This window comes from Taudactylus pleione, unplaced genomic scaffold, assembly GCF_031769625.1.
Source record: "Taudactylus pleione unplaced genomic scaffold, aTauple2 ptg000135l, whole genome shotgun sequence".
Lineage (NCBI taxonomy): Eukaryota > Metazoa > Chordata > Amphibia > Anura > Myobatrachidae > Taudactylus > Taudactylus pleione.
The window spans coordinates 8,305,112-8,327,624 of NW_028284537.1; the positions used below are offsets into that span (position 1 = coordinate 8,305,112).

The window sequence follows — 22,513 nt, forward strand, 5'->3', positions numbered from 1 at the left end:
TAATGGAGGGCCTACTACTGGGGGGGGGGCATACTACAGGGGGCCTGCTACTGGGATGCCTACTACTGGGGGGGCATACTACAAGGGTCCTGCTACTGGGGGGGGCATACTACAGGGGGGGCATACTACAGGGGGCCTGCTACTGGGGGCCTACTACTGGGGGGGCATACTACAGGGGGCCTGCTACTAGGGGAGCATACTACAGGGGGCGTGCTACTGGGGGGGTACACTACAGGGGGGGCATACTACAAGGGGCCTGCTACTGGGGAGGCTACTACTGGGGGGGCATACTACAGGGGGCCTGCTACTGGGGGGCCTACTACTGGGGAAGCATACTACAGGGGGCCAGCTACTGGGGGGGCATACTACAGGGGGCCTGCTACTGGGGGGCATACTACTGGGGGCCTGCTAATGGGGGGGCATACTACTGGGGGCCTGCTTATGGGGGCATACTACTGGGGGGGCATACTACTGGGGGCCAGCTAATGGGGGGCATACTACTAATGGGGGCACTGCATAGGGGGCCCTACTACTAAGGGGACTGCATAGGGGGCAGCATTACTGTGTAAGGGACACCACTGCTGGGGGCATTGTGTAAGGGACACTATTGCTGTGGACACTATTGCTGTTGGCTAAGTGGCACTACTACTGTGGGCATTGTATAAGGGGCACTACTACTGTGGGCATTGTATAAGGGGCATTACTACTGTGGGCTTTGTGTATAAGGGTCACTACTGTGGGCATTGTGTAAAAGGGTCACTACTGTGGGCATTGTGTAAAAGGGTCACTACAGTGGGCATTGTGTAAAAGGGGCACTACTGTGTGTCATAACATAAATACTACTTTATGGTGTAATGTGAATCAGGGGCACTATGTGCTGTGTAATGTGAATAAGATTGTGCACTGTGACTCCTAGGGCCGTAGCCCACTTTGTAAACACTTTGTAAACAAGTACTGTGATCTGCTGGCCGTACCCCACTGGGTGGGTGCACTACTTTTCATTTCTGCCACTGCTGTGTGGCAATGTGTCATAGATGTGCTTTATACTGTGGTGTCTGTGTCATTGTGCCGCTGCTCTGTCGCTTAGTAACCAGTCAGCTCACTGCAACCTTTGGCAAATAATGTTGAAAACAATATTATAAGCTGTGGGGTTTTCTAAATTGACTGGAAATTAATGTTATTGAGGTTAATAATACTGCAGGAAGAAAAAAAAGACCAATTTATGTGATTTTAGCTTTTTTTTGTCAATTTTTGTAAAAAAAATCCAAATTCAAATTCAAATCCAAATCCAAAGCCGGATGACGAATTAGAACCAAATCCAAATCCGGCAAAAATGTTCCGGCGCACATCCCTAAATAAAACATAATATATGCAGTAGCAATAAAAAGTATAATGTCAAATACCATTGAAATTGCTACAAAAAAATCATATGCGCATACTGTATGTGAGCTAAAAATAAAAATAAGTGTTAAAAATTTAAAAGGCACCAATGTCCACAAGACATCTCATTTCCTCTGAAGACACGGCCTGAGGAACGCATCAGGAGTGTGTTCGTACCAATAACACTGCTGTATATTCTGGAATCATTATCCTGCTGACAGTCGTGGGGCAGCTGCAGAATACCCCCTTTATCCCTATCTTTTCCACCCAAATCCTGAGGCTATAGATGGACGGACTGTCTCCCCCCCCCTTTTACAAGCCACCGGCTGTTTGTGTGCAGATGCCTGATGTACACAGGAATACCCAACACCTTTTCGGTGTCTCCCGAGTGAGCTGGGGAAGAAAGGAAGGAGGGATTCTACTTGTGGGCAGCTTCAACCTTGGTCATCTATTAATTTTTAATTATAATTATTATTTTTAGCTCACATATGTGTATCTGATTTTTTTTCAGCAATTTCAGTGGTGTTTGACAGTATACTTATACTTTATACATATTGGACGGGATGTACTACAGGGAAAATGCGGCAAAAACCCCGTTTTTGTTTTTTTTACCGCATTTCCATATGTACTAAGCCCCAGCCACCCTATTATCTGTACGGATGGTATCCCATACCCGACGATTTGCCGCCCTCCAGACGCCCAGCACTGGCCCTCACTCACCTGAGTCTCCTGGTCGCCGGCCCGTGCTCCTCCTGGGTCCTCCACCTCCTCCAAATCTTCTTCCGGGTGCAGGGAGGAGGAGCCCGAGGCTTCCTGCACAGGTCACCAGCAGGAAGCTCCTGGGGCTCGTAGGGGGCGGAGTCCCACAGAGACCCCCTCACCAGGCATCGGCTGCTTCGCAAAGAGCAGCTCTTGTCTTGTATGTTAATTACTTCTTGGTTATTTGATTGGCACCACAATATTAGTGAGCAGCATTAGGATTATTTCATATTTAGGTCCTGAGGTGCCTGTTTTTCCCATCTGTCTAAACCCTGCACATCCTTCCCAATAGAAACTCCGCCCATTTCTGTATAAGCTCCACCCCTGTTGAGGTGTTTAATACTCCATTTAGGATGTTGAATCTATAATGTCTGACCAGAGCTGGAATTAGACCACCATGTGGCCCTAGACACCACACTGGTTTGGTTCCATTCCCATGCCCCCCTTTTTTTTTCCAAAGAAAACAACACATAAAAATGGGATTGAGTAATCCGCACCCCTCAGTGGCCGCTGCTATCTAAGCTGGAGCCGCCCTAGGTTGCCTATTGAACTGCCCACATGTGATGAAGCCCACAGAATGATTAGGTAATGGGTCCACTTTAAGTATGGTTGCCATCTGGCTGGAATAACTGGTGAAACATGGAGTTTAAGTAATTAGAAAGGCAAAACCATGACAGAGATGGGAAGAATATTTATTTTTCCAGGAGAGGTGGCGCCAATAACTATAAGCGGAGATTGGGAGTGTTATATGGTGATTATCCTGAACTGACACACGATATTCCATTTACATACTCTGTAACATCTGCAGTGCAGAGATTACGATCACAATTAACAGCTGTCGCCACAAGTAACAGACAATAGAGAACAATACAAAGGCAAGCGCTCAATAGAATAACACTTATTCCAGGAAATCTCACTGGTAATTAAAGGCTTTTTTTCAAACAACTAAAATAGAACTTGTCTTCGAACATTTAATATATCCTTAGAGCAATGTTTGTTTAAACAAGGACATTTTACTTGCATTTTCCAAGATAATAGGGAACAATGATTACAGTTTACAGACCAGAGGATGTCACACTAGAGAAAGCCATTTAAACAACATATAAACTGATGTCCCCCAAAAAGTTGGACTTTGAGAAAAGTTTAGCATTATCCCCACGGCTTTCAATCTGAATTAAGACCTTGAGGCTTGTTAAATAATGTGGTTCCCAAATGCAGAGCTGGTACAGCGATAATAATAATGATAGTAGTAAGTAATTATAATAATATTAATTTTATTTATGTAGCGCTTTTCTCCATAAGGACTCAGGGCTCGATTCAGAGCCGTTCGCTAGATGCTTACGCTCGCACACAGCGTATGCAAATTCGGCTAAGTGACGGCATGGCAGGCGATCGCACGGCCAGGGATGTCCTGGCGTGCGATCACTTTGTATATGCAGACGCCCACCAGCCTGTCTTAAGACGCCCACTTGCGCACGACATCTCCAGGAAGTGTATGCAACCATCAGTACATCGGGTACCATCGGAAGCGAAAGCAGCGCTTGAGGTTGACTATACCATACCGCAAGCACTGCGAGCACTTCAGTGTGAAATACAACCAGGTGACGTGTACTATGACGCTGCCTGATAATTATGCACGCCTCTGAAACGGAGTTGAGACGCTCAGGCACGCCTACGTTCACTCCCACGTTTTCAATGGCCAGCCCCTGTCACCACCCATAAATGGCTTCTCCTGTCACTCACTCTGCTGGGCTGTCTATGTGCAGTGAGCGAACACTTCCCGATCTCTCGCTCTGGTTCGTGCACGCGTACTGCGATGCGTACGCATGCGCAGAAAGCGGAAATCGGCCAGCTACGAGCGAACGCTTCTTAGCCACCGGGTCTGAATCAGGTCCTTGAAGCTCTTTACAGAAATCATGAACATTATACAGAGGTTTTAAACATACTTGCCTACTTTGCTGACCCCTCCTCCCAGAGGGAGCAGCCAGGTCGGAAGAGAGGGGGCGTTGTTGGTCCAGAAAGTGGGCGGGCCAGGGGTGGGGCAGCACATACCGCTATGCAGTGCCAAGAAATCAGGCATTGTAAAGCGGGGGATGGGGATACGATGATGAGATTCACCGTGAAGCGCACATTGCCCCATCCCCCCGGATCGCCCACTTGTGTTCTATAAGTGGGCGGCCAGGGGGGGATAATGAACGGGTGGAGGGGGGCCACAGGGGTTTACAAGGGGCGGAGGCCGGCACGGTTGGTGCTGGCGATGGAGGGTGGTACGGGAGACTTGCCTACTTTTTTGGGTAGCCGGTAGCACCACCTGATTTTCGGGAGCCTCCCGACCATTCCGGGGGTGTAGGCAAGTATAGTTTTAGATTGGCGGGAATTACAGAAACCAATAAACATAACACAGGGTTTATGCAGCCATTTTGGTTAATAAATTCAAATAATTATCTATCCTACCCATGAAAGTACCAGGTGAGGCAGCCATCTTAGACACACTAAATAGGTGACAGTGGTCACAATAGATTTGTAAGCTTGCAAGCAGGGCCCTCTTACCTCTATGTCTGTCTGTTATTACCCTGTTTTGTTCTATCAATGTTTACAATTGTAAAGCGCAACGGAATATGCTGCGCTATATAAGAAACTGTTAATAAATAAAATAAATAAATAGGCAATGTCTGTAAGAGATGACCATACCTCCCAACATTGAAGAGGACAGTGCAGACACTGTGAAATAATGGCTGTGGCCTCATGATGCGCAACGCCACACCCTCTAGCGCTCACTTTGGGGGCGTGGCTGCGCACATGCCCCCATACTCGTTATACTGGGGGCTTGTCCACAGCTCCAGGAGCTTCTGGGCAGCCCCCAGCCTCTCCTGGCACAGTGCTGATGACGCACGCATGTGCATCATCCATTCAACACTGCTCTGCTATGCCATTTTCTAGTTAGTACAAAAAGTCAAGGCTGGACTAAGCAATAATACAAGTTTATGGGTCTGGATTCTGCAAGAAGAAAACTCTCCGCTATAAAATATACAACATGCCTTCACAGCTCTCCCTGTCTGCCTGATGTCCAGACACATGTCTTCCCCACCCCCCCACGCAAGAGGAAAAGGTCCTGAACTGGATCCACCCCTGTCCTGTGTGCCAGATTACCTCTCTAAACTACCTCAAAATATAATTGAAGAAAAAAAAAATCATCCTAAGGAGTATTAATGTTCCTTTTTATCTTTCGCCAACAAATCATGAAATGACTTTTTCTTTTGTCTTAAGTAAAATAAGAACTTTTTAACTAACACTTACTTTGCTTAAAAGTCATTATAGTTTCTCTACTTTGGCCTCTCTGTAATTGACCTACATCATCTCCAGCTAAATGTAATGTTCCATCAAAAGCAGGAAGAGGTAAGATTGAAAAGGTTACATCTGACGAGGCTTTTTTTTTTCAAAGTACTTCACCAGTCAACTGTTCCCTTGGAAACTTCCAACGTGTCTTGCCTAAAGGCTACCCATGTCCAAACCTTTTTTAATCCTGTCCGTAATCCTTGTCACTGCGCTGCTCTGAGATGGGCAAGTCGCACTGAACCCGACAGAGCATCAAATATTAAGTCATAGTTTCAGAGACAAACTCAAAACACAATGACATCTTCAGCCTCCGCTGATGGCACATAAATAGTCTGCCCGGATGTAAGAAGACGGATCCCATCACAAGAATATTTTTATGCCGTAGTTGACTCCTTCGCCCTCTTCACTAAATTGTCACTCTATTGTGAACACCCTAATTTTAGCCTGTTTTTGTAAGGTAAAATTTTTGCTTCAATTTAACAATGGATGTGATCCTGAGAGTAAATGTAAGCCTGAACCCATAAATTATCTATGTTCCTTTGTTGATATGACCTAAAATTAGAGTTCCCAGAGAACCGACAGTAACCGAATTTAGGGATTCCGAGCTAAACCGAGTAGGAGTTTGGAATCACCTTGGGGTTCCGAGTCTAACTGAGTCACGGTTCGGTTCTGCAGTCAGTTCGGAAATCTGATTTAGATACCAAACTCCGATTTTGGATTGCATGTAAACAGGTCCAAATTACATGATTTTAGCTGTTTTTTGTATTTCTTTCTATTTTTTAAATACAGATCCAAAACCAAAACATGTGAGGGTGGTTTTGCAAAACCAAAAACACAAAGATGAATCCAAAACCAAAACACTGGGTTCCACGCACATCTCTACCTAAAATGTACTCTTTCTTTAATTGTAAATTTTCATCCGACATTCAATGTCTTTGTGACATCTGTACTTGTTGATTGTTCCTACAGCAGTGCTTCAGGGAAGGGTGTGTGACCGATGCCGCCATTCAGACGCAAGGCCCAGGGGGCGATATGGTTGCTGTCCTGAAGGCACCCCACATCACACTGTTTTACCTTGCAGTATGCCAGGAGAGAAAAAAACCTACAGCCTGGAAGGCCTCTTTGCTTCCACGGTACCGCCTGCATCATGTCATGGCATCATGTGTGCAGGGGGTGGGGGTGCTGGACGAGGGCGCAGTCGTCCTGCTACGGCACTGTCTTGGCTTGTCCTGATTTTTCCAGGAGAATCCCTTTTCATTAGAATACGTTAACTTGCAATGCTTATTTTCCCGTAGTCAGCATACCGGCGTGCGGGATGCCGACGGTCTGAATACCGGTGCAGAAATCCCGACAGGTATCAGTATCCCGACTGCCTGGATCGTGAAGGTAAGTATCGGGGTGTTAGGGGGAGGTTAGGGTGCGCGGTTAGGGAATAGGGGGAGGGTTAGGCACCGGTGAGGGGGTGTTAGGTTTAGGGTTGAGGGGAGGGGGAGGTTAGGTTTAGGCACTACGCGGAGAGGTTAGGATTAGGCACCGGGGAGGAGGAGGTTAGGTTTAGGCTCTAGGGAGGGAGGTTAAGGGTAGGTACCGGTGAGGGAGGGTTAAGGTTAGGGTAGGGGTTAGAAAAAAACTTCCTATCTTCGCTATGGGTGTCGGGATTCTGGCTGTCGGTATTCTGACCAGCGGCATCCCGGCAGCCAGGATTTCATACACAACCCATTTAGACACCTAATGAACCCATACATGCCTACCCTCCCGGTTTTCGCGGGAGGCTCCCGATTTTTCGGGTAACCCCCCGCACCCCCGGAAGGGTAGGCATTTCTCCCGCATTCTGCCCACTTCCTAGTGAAGTGGGCAGAATTAGGAGAATACCCACGGCAATCGCAGGTCTCCGTGAAGGGGGCCGGGGCTTAAGCTGTGATTCTGCATGAATCACGGCATTTGGCCCCGCCCCCTATGTAAATTGTGCCCAATCATGGCAATTTTCCCGCGAGGGGGCGGGGCTTAATGACGCGAATCATCAAGCCCCGCCCCCGTCGGCCCCCTGCTGCATCTCTGACCCGGGCTTCTCCCGGGAAGAGAATGTTAAAGGTAGGCAACCCTGAATGAACCTAAACTAACATGATAAGGGGCAGATTTATCATATCCCGTGTATTAAACGTGGATGGGATATTACAATATCGCCTAAATTCGCAACATGAAAATTTTAATTTTCACTTGAATTTGGTAACAATTTCTTGCCGGGACGCGGGCTCCGAGAAGAGCTATTAGCAGAGATGGTGGTGACAGCAGGTGATAGTGTAAACTGTCACAATGAGGTGCATTCTGAATTTTCTGGGAGCAGTAGTTCTCCACATGAATTGATACACAAGAGTATAATATAACTGTCCAGAATGTGAGTGATGCTGATTAGATGTATAACGCAGTAGTTGGTGCTGGTTAGTCCACATATGGTACAGCTTAACTAGTTTTTAGATTTATTATACTGTATATCAGGTAGAACAACAGGCAGCATGTGATACAGGTACAGCACATACTTGCCTACTTTTGAAAACTAGTTTCAGGGAGAATACAACCCATAGCACATGGTGCCCGTTGGTGAGCCGTTGAGGGAGTGTGTCATGCTTTACCGATGGGTGTATCTATCGCCACACAGGGGTGTGTCCTGTAGCGGAAGGTGAAAACTAAAGTACTAAGTGCAGCAGGCTGCCAGGGGGGTTTGTGTATGGATGGCATGTGCAGTCACAAGAATTTACAAATTTACGTGATCACGGCCACTGTGTACAAGTCCGAATCGGTCCCAGTATGCGACACTGATTGACTAAACCAAAATGAGTCCTTAAAAATATATATTTTTAAAACCTTCCCTGTTTGAGCAAACAGAGGACAGTGCCAGCCTATACATGCAGGGGACAATTACAGCCTATACACACAGGGGGCAGTGCCAGCACACACCCTGAGAACGGGCATTCCTGCTCCGAACATCCTCCTCGCTATCACTCTCCATACCGGAGCTGTAACAAGTGAGTCAAAGCCGTCCACAGCCAGGCCACGGAGCTGCTCGCTAGCTGGTCCAGGTCCATGTGCAGGGCCCTGGCAGCCCGTCCTCTCTGCACCGGGCCAGCAGTTCCACCAGTCCGGACAGCTGCTGCCTGACTTGCGGCTCCACCTGCTTGGCCTGGATCACAGTCATGTCTGGGTCCCACTCCCCCAGCCAACTCCCTCTCACACACATTAACCTCAGCCCTACCACATTCACATACCTCTCCCACATTCACATATATACCCCAGTCACCTCATTCTCACATATATACCCCAGCCCTGCCCCAGCCACCTCACTCTCACACATATACCCCAGTCCTGCCCCAGCCACCTTACTCATATATATACCCCAGCCCTGCCCCAGCCACCTCACTCTCATATATACCCCAGCCCTGCCGCAGCCACCTCTCTCATATATACCCCAGCCACCTCACTCTCATATATACCCCAGCCCTGCCCCAGCCACCTCACTCTCATATATACCCCAGCCCTGCCCCAGCCACCTCACTCTCATATATACCCCAGCCCTGCCCCAGCCACCTCACTCTCATATATACCCCAGCCCTGCCCCAGCCACCTCACTCTCATATATATACTCCAGCCCTGCCCCAGCCACCTCACTCTCACATATATACCCCAGCCCTGCCCCAGCCACCTCACTCTCATATATATACCCCAGCCCTGCCCCAGCCACCTCACTCTCACATATATACCCCAGCCTTGCTCCAGCCACCTACCCTACACATATATACCCCAGCCCTGCCCCAGCCACCTCACTCTCATATATACCCCAGCCACCTCACTCTCATATATACCCCGCCCTGCCCCAGCCACCTCACTCTCATATATACCCCAGCCCTGCCCCAGCCACCTCACTCTCATATATACCCCGCCTTGCCCCAGCCACCTCACTCTCATATATACCCCAGCCCTGCCCCAGCCACCTCACTCTCACATATATACCCCAGCCCTGCCCCAGCCACCTCACTCTCACATATATACCCCAGCCCTGCCCCAGCCACCTCACTCTCATATATATATACCCCAGCCCTGCCCCAGCCACCTCACTCTCATATATACCCCGCCCTGCCCCAGCCACCTCACTCTCATATATACCCCAGCCACCTCACTCTCATATATATACCCCAGCCCTGCCCCAGCCACCTCACTCTCACATATATACCCCAGCCCTGCCCCAGCCACCTCACTCTCATATATACCCCAGCCCTGCCCCAGCCACCTCACTCTCATATATACCCCACCCTGCCCCAGCCACCTCACTCTCATATATACCCCAGCCCTGCCCCAGCCACCTCACTCTCACATATATACCCCAGCCCTGCCCCAGCCACCTCACTCTCATATATATACCCCAGCCCTGCCCCAGCCACCTCACTCTCACATAAATACCCCAGCCTTGCTCCAGCCACCTACCCTACACATATATACCCCAGCCCTGCCCCAGCCACCTCACTCTCACATATATACCCAGCCCTGCCCCAGCCACCTCACTCACATATATACCCCAGCCTTGCTCCAGCCACCTCACTCACATATATACCCCAGCCTTGCTCCAGCCACCTCACTCACATATATACCCCAGCCCTGCCCCAGCCACCTCACTCTCACATATATACCCCAGCCTTGCCCCAGCCACCTCACTCTCACATATATACCCCAGCCTTGCTCCAGCCACCTCACTCACATATATACCCCAGCCCTGCCCCAGCCACCTCACTCACATATATACCCAGCCCTGCCCCAGCCACCTACCCTACACATATATGCTCCTGCCCCAGCCACTTCACTCTCACATTCACCTACCTCTCTTACACATTCATACCCCAGCCACCTCCCTGTCACACATACACCACAGCCCTGCGTCTGGCCACACTCACCTCTCTCTCTCTTTCTTCCCTGGTAGTGCAGTGCAGCAGCAGGTGGGGTCTGCCTGGCTCCAGTCCTCAGCTTCTATCATGTTTAAGGCTTGGAGCCGGAGGTGCATGTGAGCCCGTGGGCGGGGCTGCCGGCTGCTCGGAGAGACGAGCAGCAGCACTGTAGTGTCAGGTGCTCTGGGACTTAGTGCAGGAAACGCTACTACACAGGGAGCTGTTCCCGCACTGGCACCCGGGGGAGGAGCTGTCACTGTAATGATGCACCCTCCTCTCCCTGCTGGCTGTATTCTGCGATAGCCCCCGCCACGTCCCACTCGGAAGCGCGCATGCGCAGTTCATATTTTGGGCAGTGGAGACAAGAAAATCCGGGGGATTTATTTAGCTTTGCAGGGCAGCGGGAGACTGCACAGCGACCCGGGAGTCTCCCGCAGTAATCGGGAGGGTAGGCAACTATGGTACAGCAGCGGTAGATGTAATACACTGTTTGTGGCAGCCTGGAGCTCAATGTATTGCTTGCATTATAGTGCACCAGGCGTGATAGCTGTCCTGACACGGGCAGATAGTAGCACTGATGGTATAGTGTACAACGGTGGTGGTATAGTGTACTGTACTTGTGGGCAATCAGCAGAGAACTGTAGGGCTCTTTGGTGTCAGAGGGGTCTATTTAATAAGCCCTGGGTGGAGAAAAAGTACCAACTAATCAGCTCCTTTCAAACACAGACTGTAACATGGCAGTTAGGAGCTGATTGGTTGGTGCTTTGTCTGTATCCAATGCTTAGTACATAGGGGGTCATTCAGACCCGGTCGTTAGCGCCGATGCGCTTGGACCGGGTCGATGGCCCCCCACAGAGCATGCGCACGACGGCGCCGTCGTGCGCATGCGTGAGACCCACTACGACCGACAGCGCCGGTCGTAACGGGTCTCGATCCAAAGGGGGCGAGCTGTCGATGTTGATTGACAGCTTGCCCCGTTTGGAAGGCGGGCCGGGGGGTGGCAGCCCAAACGGAGGCGTTCCCATGGGAACGCCTACCGTTTGGGGGAGGCCCCACTGACATCACTAGTGATGTCAGTGGAGAGCTTCCGGCTCAGACAGAGCCAGAAGCTCTCCGGGGCTTACGACAAGTGAGCCCCTACCCTAGGGTCTCGTCGTAAGCCCCGATGGTCGCGATGGTCTCTGACCATCGCGACCATCACCAGAGCGGTCGTTAGAGTGTTAACCCACAGCCTAACGACCGCAAAAGAGGCGGGCGGTCAGGTTGCAAGTGGCCGCCCAGTTTCTGAGCAACCGCTTGCATCCTCCGACCGCCTCTGAATGAGGCCCATAGACCCCTGTGACTCATGGGGAGTAAATACACGCGGAGATGCTGTTCATGCGCAGTAGTGTATGACAGAGTTCAGACTCTCTTAACTGAGTCTTGTTAGGTTATAGTGACCACTGGCGCTCACCTACCTGGACATTGCTGGAGGGAGGCAGCACAGGAGCGCACTCCTTCCAACAAGAGCCCGTTCCGGCAAAGAGCTGGAAGCAGCAGAGTGATAGCTTCAATTATCACTCAGCTTCCGGGTTCGGCACCTGTGCTTATTCTGTGCATACATCTCTGTGCATCCGTCATTGGGGGCAGGCGGGGAGGGATTGCCGGTAGCCCATAAGCTACTGAAGGCTAACTCCATCTTCAGCTGGCATTAGTAGATGGGGCCAAACTCCAGCATGTGATAGTACAACCGACAGCAATGCGACATGCGGGCTGTTTTGTGGTAGGAAAAGGAGGGACTGTGGCAGATATTGGAGATATGCTACTGCACCTCCTTCTTAAATCCTGGGGATGCTTCATATTTGTGGGTACCCCCTGAAAACAGGTGGTAAGGGGCAGGGAATATTCTGCAATTATGCTTTAATAAATATGGTAATGGAATTATAGGATGGCTATTAAAGACTGTGTAAACTTCATATCCAAAAGTGTCTTGGTTCTTCATTTCAAAATGACAGGAGACCTATAGCAAGGTACAGTATACTGGTTTATACCTCCTCACAGAAATGCTCCAGCTTACTTATACTTATCAGATACTTGCCTATTATTATTTGTTTGCTTCAGGTCACATGACACATGGGTTAAGGTCAGTATTTTAAAGAACTTAGGGCCTGATTCAGAGCCGCTCGCTAGATGCCATTGCTCGCACGATGTGTATGCAAATTGCGTAGACAGTGCACCCGCACAGCAATGCATTAGCACGCCCAGTATTTCTTAGAGCGATCACATAGTGTATGCAGACACCCACCAGCCTGTTTTAAGACGCCCACTTGTGCACGTCATGTCCAGGAAGTGTATGCAACCATCGGTACATCGGGTAACATCCGATGCTATCGCAGCGCTTGAGGTTGACCATACACTGCCGCAAGCACTGCCAGCACTTCAATGTAAAAACAAGCCAGGTGACGTGTACTATGATGATGCTGTCTTATAATTATGCACACCTCTAAACGCCTTTGACATACTCAGGCACGCCTGCGTTTGCACCTCCACTCCCCGTTTTTAATGGCCAGTCCCTGTTACAACCTACAAACGGCTTCTCCTGTCACTCACTCTGCTGGGCTGTCTATGTGCAGCGAGCGAATGCATTGTGTTGAACGTGTATGCGCATGCACACAATACATACACAAGCGCACAATACATACACATGCGCACAATACATACACATGCGCACAATGCATACACTGCATACCATCGGCAGCAGCGAGAATGTGCATCTTAGTGAGCGGGTGTGAATCACGCCCTTATTTCCAAATGCAAACTGTCTCCTGCTTCTACCATTGTTTGTCTTTTAGATTTACTTGTGTGCTTAGACTTGTTGTCACTCCGGCTTATCCCGAATCTGTTGGGTGTCAGCTTCCTCCTTACCCTGAGACTTTCCTGTAGCATTTCTCAGTACAAGACATTCCTAGCATCGCGCTTTTCATCGTACAACAGAACGTTATCCAAGAGTCTCCTGATCATCCAGGTGGTTTAAAATTCAGTGCAGTTGTCCTTTAATGAAACGTCCTTCTTTTTCAATATTGACCAACGGAATAGAAAAACGTATCTTATTCTATGTATATTACTGACAGACTGGCTTGCTGTGTTATTATAATTATTATTCTTTAATTGTGTGGCGCCACAAGGGGTCCACATTGCCTTGCAATGTACATAGGGCCTGATTCAGCACGGAACGCAGTTGCTTATACGCACAAAATCGGTTGATTGTTGCGTACTGCGCATGTGTATGCATCGCAGTGTGTGAACTAGCAATTGCGTTCGGAACTGCGATTACAGAGCTTACGCACACCCAGAGCAGAGTGATTGTCAGTAAGTGCCATTTGTGGGTGGGGGGTGGTTGGGCGAACACAGACATGCCAGTGTGTTGCAAAGCTGTTACAGGGGCGTGCATAAATTATCCACTGCGTGGCCGGATTCAGTATGATTTACCGCCGGCCGCATGCGGCTACCTGGCAGGGGTGAAAATCCAGATCGTCCAAGGCGAGTATTTGCTAACCCTATTTTACCCCCTAACCCTCTCTTAGGGGTGCCTAACCCTTACCTCCCCCCCCAAGTGCCTAACCCTAATCCCCCCTCTAAGTGCCTAAACCTAACCTCCCCTTCCCCACCACCTAAACCTGTCCCCCAGGGGGGTGTCTAACCCTAACCTCCCCCCGGGGGTGCCTAACCCTAACCCTCCCTTCCCCTAGCCTAACCCTAACCTCCCGGGGGGCTGCCTAACCCTAAGTCCCCCCCGGGAGCCCTAAACCTAACCCTCCCCCCCCGCGACTGTCTGCGCCCGGCTTACCTTCGATCGGTAAGCCGGGTGTCGGGCACCCGGCGTAGGTAAAATGAGAGGTGTCGGGATTTCGATGCCTATCATTTAACCCCTTGCCAGGATTAGACAGTCAGGATGCTGGCGGTCGGGATTACGTCCGTCGGCTTTCCGACTGCTTCCCGCGTAGCCGTATGCAGCCATAGCACTGATAGCGAGCGTGGCTGTTAGCAATTTCTGAGTGAGGTCAGGGCTTGTGCAACTGTGCATATGGGTCCAATATTACTGATTGTTTCGCTATGTTGCCCTAGTATACGGATGTAAGCAGGAACGGGCTGGGGCTGTATTTCAGCCTGTCCTGTATGCTGCATTGTATAGACAAGGGCCCTGATTCAGAGCCGTTCGCTATTTGCAGTCGTTCGTTCAAAAACAAGGGGTGGCTATTCAAATGATCCGTTCGCAAATTGCAGTCTGTTCACACCTCTAAGTCTGAACGAGCGAGCAAAACATACGCTCGTTTATTTGATAAAAACGCCCCCTGGCCGCTCGCACCATACGTCATGTCCGCTATTTATTAGATTAATCGAGTACATCGTACAGCGTATGAACTGCTCGCTATTCTTGTGGTTGGTTTTTTCAACCGCTATTTTGCGAGCAGTTCTGAGTTAAAAAAAAACAAGTGACGTGGTCAATGACGCTGCTGTATTAATTATGCACTCCCTTAAAACGCCCGTTTTGACCTCTAAGCACGCCTGCGTTCGAATTCCACTCCCCCGTTTTCAAACACCTTCCCCTGTTACCACCCACATACGCCTCATTCTGTCACTCAAAATAGCAGGCACTCGCTATATAGCATACAAACGATTTTCGGCCGCACTGACTGGTTCGCGCATGCGTACTAAAAACCGTACGCATGCGCAGATGTGCGAACATCGCTCGGAACGAGCGTACGGCCGCTAGCGAGCGCCTCTGAATGAGGGCCAAGGTCCTGTATGCTGCATTGTATAGACAAGGTCCTGTATGCTGCATTGTATAGACAAGGTCCTGTATTCTAGAACGTTCATAGGATATTCTCTTCCTACCCTTTACGTTTCAGTTGGATGAAAGATGGCGAACACAGTGGGAGCAAAGCCAAAGAGAATTAGTATCCCCTATCTATGTAGCAGTGGCGTCACTAGGAGGGGGCAGGTGAGGGGGGTAGACCGCAGCGGGTGTCACCCACCGAGGGGGAGACACCAAAATTTTGGCTCCCAACTCAGAATCAATGCAGTATCGCTACAATCATACCTCTCACCCATCCTGATCTTGTCAAAATAGTCCAGGTTTAAGGAGAATTTCAGGATACGGTCAGAATGTCCACCAATATGTCAATATGTCGGCATTCTAAAAATTCAACATGGTTAAAATGTCGACAGGTTCATCATGGTGGCGCCAAAAATGTCGACATACAGGGTTTATATTTTGCTTATTTTTAGAGTTAGGTTTAGGGGTTGGTTGTCGACCTAAAGTCCATGTCGACATTCATAACCTTGTGACATTCTGGTGTCAACCTTCTGAATGTCGGCTATAGAGATATACAGGTGCTTCCACTGGGCGCAGTAATACAGTGACTCTTTTTGGTTCCGGGTATGGGGTGTAGGATACCCTACACCCCAACCGATATGATGCATCCATGCTCGCAGTGTGTCGCTGCTGTGCTCCCTGTCCCGATTCCCAATCTCCAAAATGAAACGTCTTAGGCTTTGCCAAATATGACAGAAGCTTGGCTTCTATACCTCGTGCATAGGGGATATGGAGTACAAATCAGTAATCACCACCTTCAGGTGACATTTATACCCCCTCTCTAATGCATTTATCCAGCATTTATCTAGGAGAACAAACAGGCATGACATATTTTAAATGAGAAAAGTTGCAGATCCTCTTTAAATTCTATTTGCTGGATTCTCAGGTGCTGCTCTCTGAGTTTGCCTCATTAAAAGGAAATCCAACATTGTTTCCTCTGTTTATCTGTGTATGTACAGTATATGGAGGAGTAATGTTGTATTTTCTGTCACAATACAGATATAAGCACATTGTTCACCTGAAGCAACGTTTATAGTGACTGGAAGACTCACAATTAGGGGACCCCTGTTGTTTTCCCGATACTTATTCTGGAAGAATATGTAGACAACCGTGGCTGCCAGCGAGTAGAGAAAGGCGAAGACAGCGATGGTGACAAAGAACTCAGCTGAAGATGAAAAGTCCCCTCTCAGCGAGAGATTCTCTCTCCTCTTCCCTTCACATGTGGGGGCATCAAAAGCCGCCTGATGCAACCTAAAATAAAAACACAAGATAACTCCGAGGGCAGACATAAACCGGGTGTGGAACACAGATGCTTTATGACAGCAAATACTGTATATTTATTTCCATATTTAGATCACATAGTATGTAAATGTTGTATAAAATGTACGTTGCAGGGACTTTTCCAGAGGTAACCAGGATACTCTCTTTTATTAGGGTGATGTTTTATCTATATGCTAGTCTTACAGAGAACTTTTAGGCTACGCCCAGATTAACGTTTTTCTGAAATGTTTCAGCCAAAGGCGGAACAAGGTGTCACATACTTGGCTTCTTTACCGGAACTTCTGGGAGACTCCTGAATCTCCGATGGCTCTCCTGGATGCCCTGAAAAGTGGGCAAGTCTCCAGGAGCTCCCTTGTGGCCACCCGGTGCCGTCCATTTCTCAATCGGTCTGGGCATCTTGTTAATGCGATTCATGCTGAATTGCGTCATCATGGCCCCGCTGGCAATCATGGTGTGCATGGCAAGGTGGAGGACCACCGTCATGCCACCCGCACGACCTACCTGGCCTCCCTTCAGAAAAGGGGGGGAGGGTACCGGCCATTTTCCCATTACATAACTCCCCTTTGAGCCGGAGCGCAAGGTGGTAGGGGTGGTTGAATGGGGAAGGGGGGGGGGGCATTACTGAGACAAGCGCTGCTGGGGGGATGTGTGGCTAGTGCTGCTGCTAATGGGGGCATGTGTGACAGGCTGCTGTGGAGGTCAGGTGTGATGTCATATATGGACCATTTTTTTTATTATCATTATTTTTCTTCTATTTTCTACAAGCAGATGTAGGCAGACACTGCCCACCTACCTCTGTGACATCACAAGTTGGAGAGAAGTTGGCTGGACTGCTCAAAAAGTTGGATCAGTGTATGGAGTACCGTTGGACAGTTGGTGTTGAATGGTTTGATGAAGATCTTTCAGTGTATGGTCACTCTTACTGAGAAGAGAGACTCATACCCCTTTCACACTACAAGCAATAACCCGGGTTACTGTGCAGTGTGAAAGGAACAGGTTGAAATAAGCCGGGTGGAGAGACCCGGCATCTCAACCCTGGTCACGAGAAGGGTTGAACATGCGTTCAACCAAGCTCGCGGTGCAGTGCGAACGGGCAACCCGGGTCAAGCTCGCGGTGCAGTGCAGACGGGTAACCCAGGTCGATGCGACCTGGGTCCCATTCACTGCATAGGAAGAGCCAGCGTTTGGGGATGAGATTATCTCCAAGCGCCGGCTCACCACGTGATTTAATCGATGAGGCATTATTACCAGATCAAGCCGCCAGCCTGAAAGGGGTCTAAGCCGGGTCGCACCCGGGATAGGCATGTTAACAAAATCCAGAGTGCGACCTGGCATTCTGATGTGAAAAAAATATTAGCAGGGGTTAAAGTGGTGGGGGAACGCAGTTCCGTCCTTCTATTTGGAAACGGAAACAGTTCCGCCTCTTCCGATCCACCTCAACCCGGCGCCGCAGGGAGGATCCATTTGCCGGGTGCCCGCTGAGATTTTGTTACCAGCAGATGCTCGGCTCCCTCCCCGCAGCGCCAGCTGTAGCTCAATCATGAGCTCCGGCTCCCCCCACGGGCACTATGGGAGAGACGGCATGGTGCCTCTCCCATAGTTCAGCGAAGCAGCCAGGCAGACTGGAGGCAGCGGACACAGGAGTGGGGCGGGGCTTAAGGTAAATATTTTTTTGTGTGTGTAAGCGGCTTTATATTGGGGGCATAACTTCTGGGGGCATTTAATCAGGGCATTACTATTAGGGAAACTACTACTGGGGGCATTACTATTGGGGGCACTACTACTTGGGGCATTACTATTGGGGGCACCGCTACTGTAGCATTTACTCATGGGAATTACTATTGACGGACTACTACAGGGGGCATTACTATTGGCACTGCTACAGGGGGCATTACTTCTACAAGGAGCATTACTACAGAGGCACCACTCCTGTGGGCACTACTACTGGGGTCACTGAATAAGGGACACTACCACTGTGAGCACTGCATAAGGGGCACTACCACTACTGGGGGCACGGCATAATTGGCATTACCACTGTGGGCACTGCATAAGGGGCACTACCACTACTGGGGTCACTGCATAAGGGGCACTACCACTACTGGGGTCACTGCATAAGGGGCACTACCACTACTGGGGGCACTGAATACTGATGGCATTGCATAAGGGGCACTACTGCAGTGGGCATTATTTATGTGTAAGGGGCTCTACTCAGGGGCGTATCTACAATGGGTGCAGGGTGTGCGGGGAACACGGGCCCCTGGGTCCAGGGGGGCCCCGCACCGCACATCCTACACCCATAATATTACTTACCTCTACGGAGTCCCACGTCGGCGCGGGGTTCCGGCACTGTAAAACGACTGGAAAATGGCTGCAGCGGCCATTTTCCCGTCTTTTGCGCATGCGCAGTACAGGTGCCCTGTGCATACACTATAGACTCTGGGCACACTCTAGTGCCCAGAGTCTATAACTTCGGCGCTGGCCACGCACAGCTCAGTGCGCTGCCGGCCGCCGGGCAGAGAGGAGGGGGCCCATGTCGGTGACTGCACACGGGCCCTCTCCTCTCTAGAAACGCCCCTGGCTCTACTGCTATGGGCATTGTATAAGGGGCACTGCTACTGTGGGCATTATGAGAATTAGGGGCACTACTACTGTGGGTATTGTGTATAAGGGGCACAAATGTGGGCATTGTGTAAAAGGGGCACTGCTTTGTGTCATACATGAATAAGGGACACTACTATGTGGTGTAATGTGAATCAAGATTGTGCTGTGTGGCTTAATTTGAATTGGGAATACTATTGTGTGAACACGCCCTTTCTTTTAAAACCACGCCCCTTTTTAAAAACCCATCGGGGAGGGGGGAGGTGTGAGTTCCACCACTTCTCTAGACCACTTTAAGCACTGGGTATTAGAGATATTAAGGACTGTTTGTTCCTGTGTGCAGCAAGTGGTTAGCAGATTAGCTGCACTTGTATTAGAGAGGGATCAAATTAAGTAGTTCCCTGAAAGGTTGATAGGCATTTATTATTTTCGGGTTTGCTGTGCATTAAAACACATTTATGTTAAAAAAAATGATTAACTCCCATTCACTTTAAAAATATCAGGCTAGAAAAATAATGTATGGCATTAATACATTTATTTCTGTATTCTTCTCTTACATTGGTGGTTGCCCCCTTTATGTGGAGTGTAAGGCAAAAAGAAATAAGCCTTATTGCCAGCAACAGGTCTTATATTAGGAGCTGATTGGTTGGAGCACCATATAAGATTACTAATTACTATGCCCTCTCTGGCAGGTCGTAGCATGATTTTATGTTGACGGACTTTGCTGCATTAATCGTTACCTCTTTATCTTAATCTCTATTCATGTTTTCAGATTGAGATGCCTATTTATTAAGCCACAATTGTGAAGAATTGACCACATGATTACAGCATTTTTATTGTTTTATCGTGGCTATTTAACAAAGGCTGAAATCAGGAGGCGTCAGTGATATCTCCTGCGTCCAGCTATGCCCGACAGTCCCCATAATTCTAAATACAGACTGCGGTCTTCGCTGCCACGCCCTCCTACCAGAGGCACTGTCCCGGGAAGAATAAAGCTGGGTACACACCTTATGATGATGCAACCCAGCGATGTATCCTGGAACTATAGGACTTTGTTCATGGAATCGTCCCATCTGATGTGCATCACAGCAGATGGGACGATTCAATGAACAACGGCCGGGAACGACAGATCGGGCGTACACACTATACAATGTGGACGGTATATCGTTCCGATCTGCGTCGGGAAGATATATCGGATGTTATATTGGAAAGTGGGTACCCAGCTTTCAATGATAACTTGCCCTGTTAATTAATCTATCATAGCTGTAATTGTCAGCGTTAACAGATTTTAATTAATGTGAAAGAGCTGGGGACAATATAAATAGACCTCAATCTAGAACTTTTGTTGCAGTCAGTTATATACAGTACATGAACAGTACTTATGTAATACATTTTAAAATATGGCCTATTCATTCTTAAAACAGGTAACGCGTTAATTGGCAGTCAGAGATGATGGATCGGAGTTCTTATTTGGAGATATTGATGTGATGACTGCAATTGTTAAGAGATGTAAAGAATAAGATGTATGATACCAGCAGTCAAACTCCCCATTTACCTCGGGACAGCATTAACGATTACCCAATGCCTTCATGTAAAATCTCTTAATGTACTCAGGGCAATTACCAGTGACCGCATATTAATATTTCAATATTTCAATAGTGACATCTCTCTAAAAAAAAAACACTGATATCAGTATGAGTCACCAAACAGACATCTATTTGAATTTTAAATGAGCTTGGCAAATGGCACATTCGGCTGGGTGAGGGTAACATTACATAAGTGCCGCTAGTTATATAGAACAGGAAAACAGAAGGTTTTCTAGAATAATTACATTTATTAAAATTTACCAAACAATTACATTGCACCTATCATGTTTCTTGTTCAGTCTTTAAAGAGAAAGCAACATATGATAATGTAATTACAGCACCTTTTCCCTCTGCACCAGCTGGCCCATGTCGGCATTACAATTTAAAATTGAAACTTTTTTTTCCCTTTTATCAGAATTACATGAAACAAACTACAGCATTTAGCTGAAGAGAATATTCTTCTACACTGTCATTAGCAACACTCACATATTTACAATTACTAATGATTTTAATGCAAGTACTATTCCTGTATGTTTTTAACAGGCACATATTAGAGATAAAGTGGACAGATATAAAGTACCAACAAACAGCTTCTAACTGTTATTTTTCAAGCGCAGTCTGTAAAGTGATAGGAGCTGATTAGTTGGTACTTTATATCTCTTCACTCTATCTCTCTCCAAGGCTTAATACATCTTCCCCAAAGAGAGGTCTGGCCAAGATCTGCCATACTCAGAATCGGCAGGAGATATACAAAAATACATAAATTCACTTTTGTGTATGTGCTGTATGCTGAAACTCGCTATTTGCATCCATGTCAAGAGATGCATCTGATTCTGAATCAGCCCCACTGACTTACCCTAATAATTATTCAGTCAATAATTTAATCAAACCTACTCTAAATCATCCACTGGTATCATTTTCTGCACATATACATAGGAAACATGCTTTGGTTATATTGATGCCTAGGAGGGATACATCACCCCCATGTGTTCTTTATGTCACTAACACCTTAGATGTTCTTGCTTAAAGAAGATTGCAAATGTATGCAGGGGTCTACACAAACATGTATTTGGAAAGTATTGCTTTGATAAATCATGTTTAGTATAACGAGAATATACTGAACTTGTATTGGCCTAAATATTTTGGCAAATTGTGTAGCAAGAGAGCTCAGGTTATCTTTGAGTACAAGTAACAGAAAATATGCTTCCTACAGATGTGTCCTTACACATCTTTGCTGCAATCACGCTGAAAAGACCCTCTCAGCGTGCCAGGTCTTGTGAGACTCCGCTAGCACCGGGCGTCTTTTTTTGGCCAAAAATGCGTTTATGGGCCGAATTCAATTAGCCGCGATAAGCCGAGCTACAATGTTTTCGCCGCCTTCGCCTGTTTTTAGGCTAAACTTTTTCCCTGCGTGCTCCCGCTTTTCTCCTTATTCAATTCCAAAAGATGCGAAAAGGCAAACAGGTGAAATCATCGGAAAGTGAAATCGTCGGAAAGTCCCTAAGATTTTGGGGAAATCAGTCTGTACCCCAGAAAAAGCTGCACTAACATTAGAAATCAATATAGAAGTGTCCTAATAGCCCTAATAAAACTGTTTTGTGTTCTTAAAGTGTCAGAATTGGCTTTTATATGCTTATATGCACAAGTGCTGGAAAAATGATAGAAAGCAATCTCTTTTTGGGAAAATAAGTACCGAGGTCAAATTTGGGGTACATGAAAATGGGTACTAGCATATTTTGATTTCTCTAAAGTGAAGATTGAAAAAATCTTAAAAATACACCTGCTGC

The 22,513-nt window shown here is 48.1% G+C and overlaps 1 protein-coding gene across 2 annotated transcripts in view; it reads right to left on the reverse strand.

Annotated features, from left to right (window-relative positions):
* SYNPR (synaptoporin) overlaps positions 1–22,513 on the reverse strand; it is a 239,903-nt gene that overhangs the window by 24,080 nt on the left and 193,310 nt on the right. For both annotated transcript variants that reach the window (XM_088473456.1, XM_088473457.1), the window contains one exon: positions 16,314–16,512. In XM_088473456.1, coding sequence (XP_088329582.1) covers positions 16,314–16,512 — 199 coding nt within the window. The remainder of the gene's footprint in view (positions 1–16,313; positions 16,513–22,513) is intronic.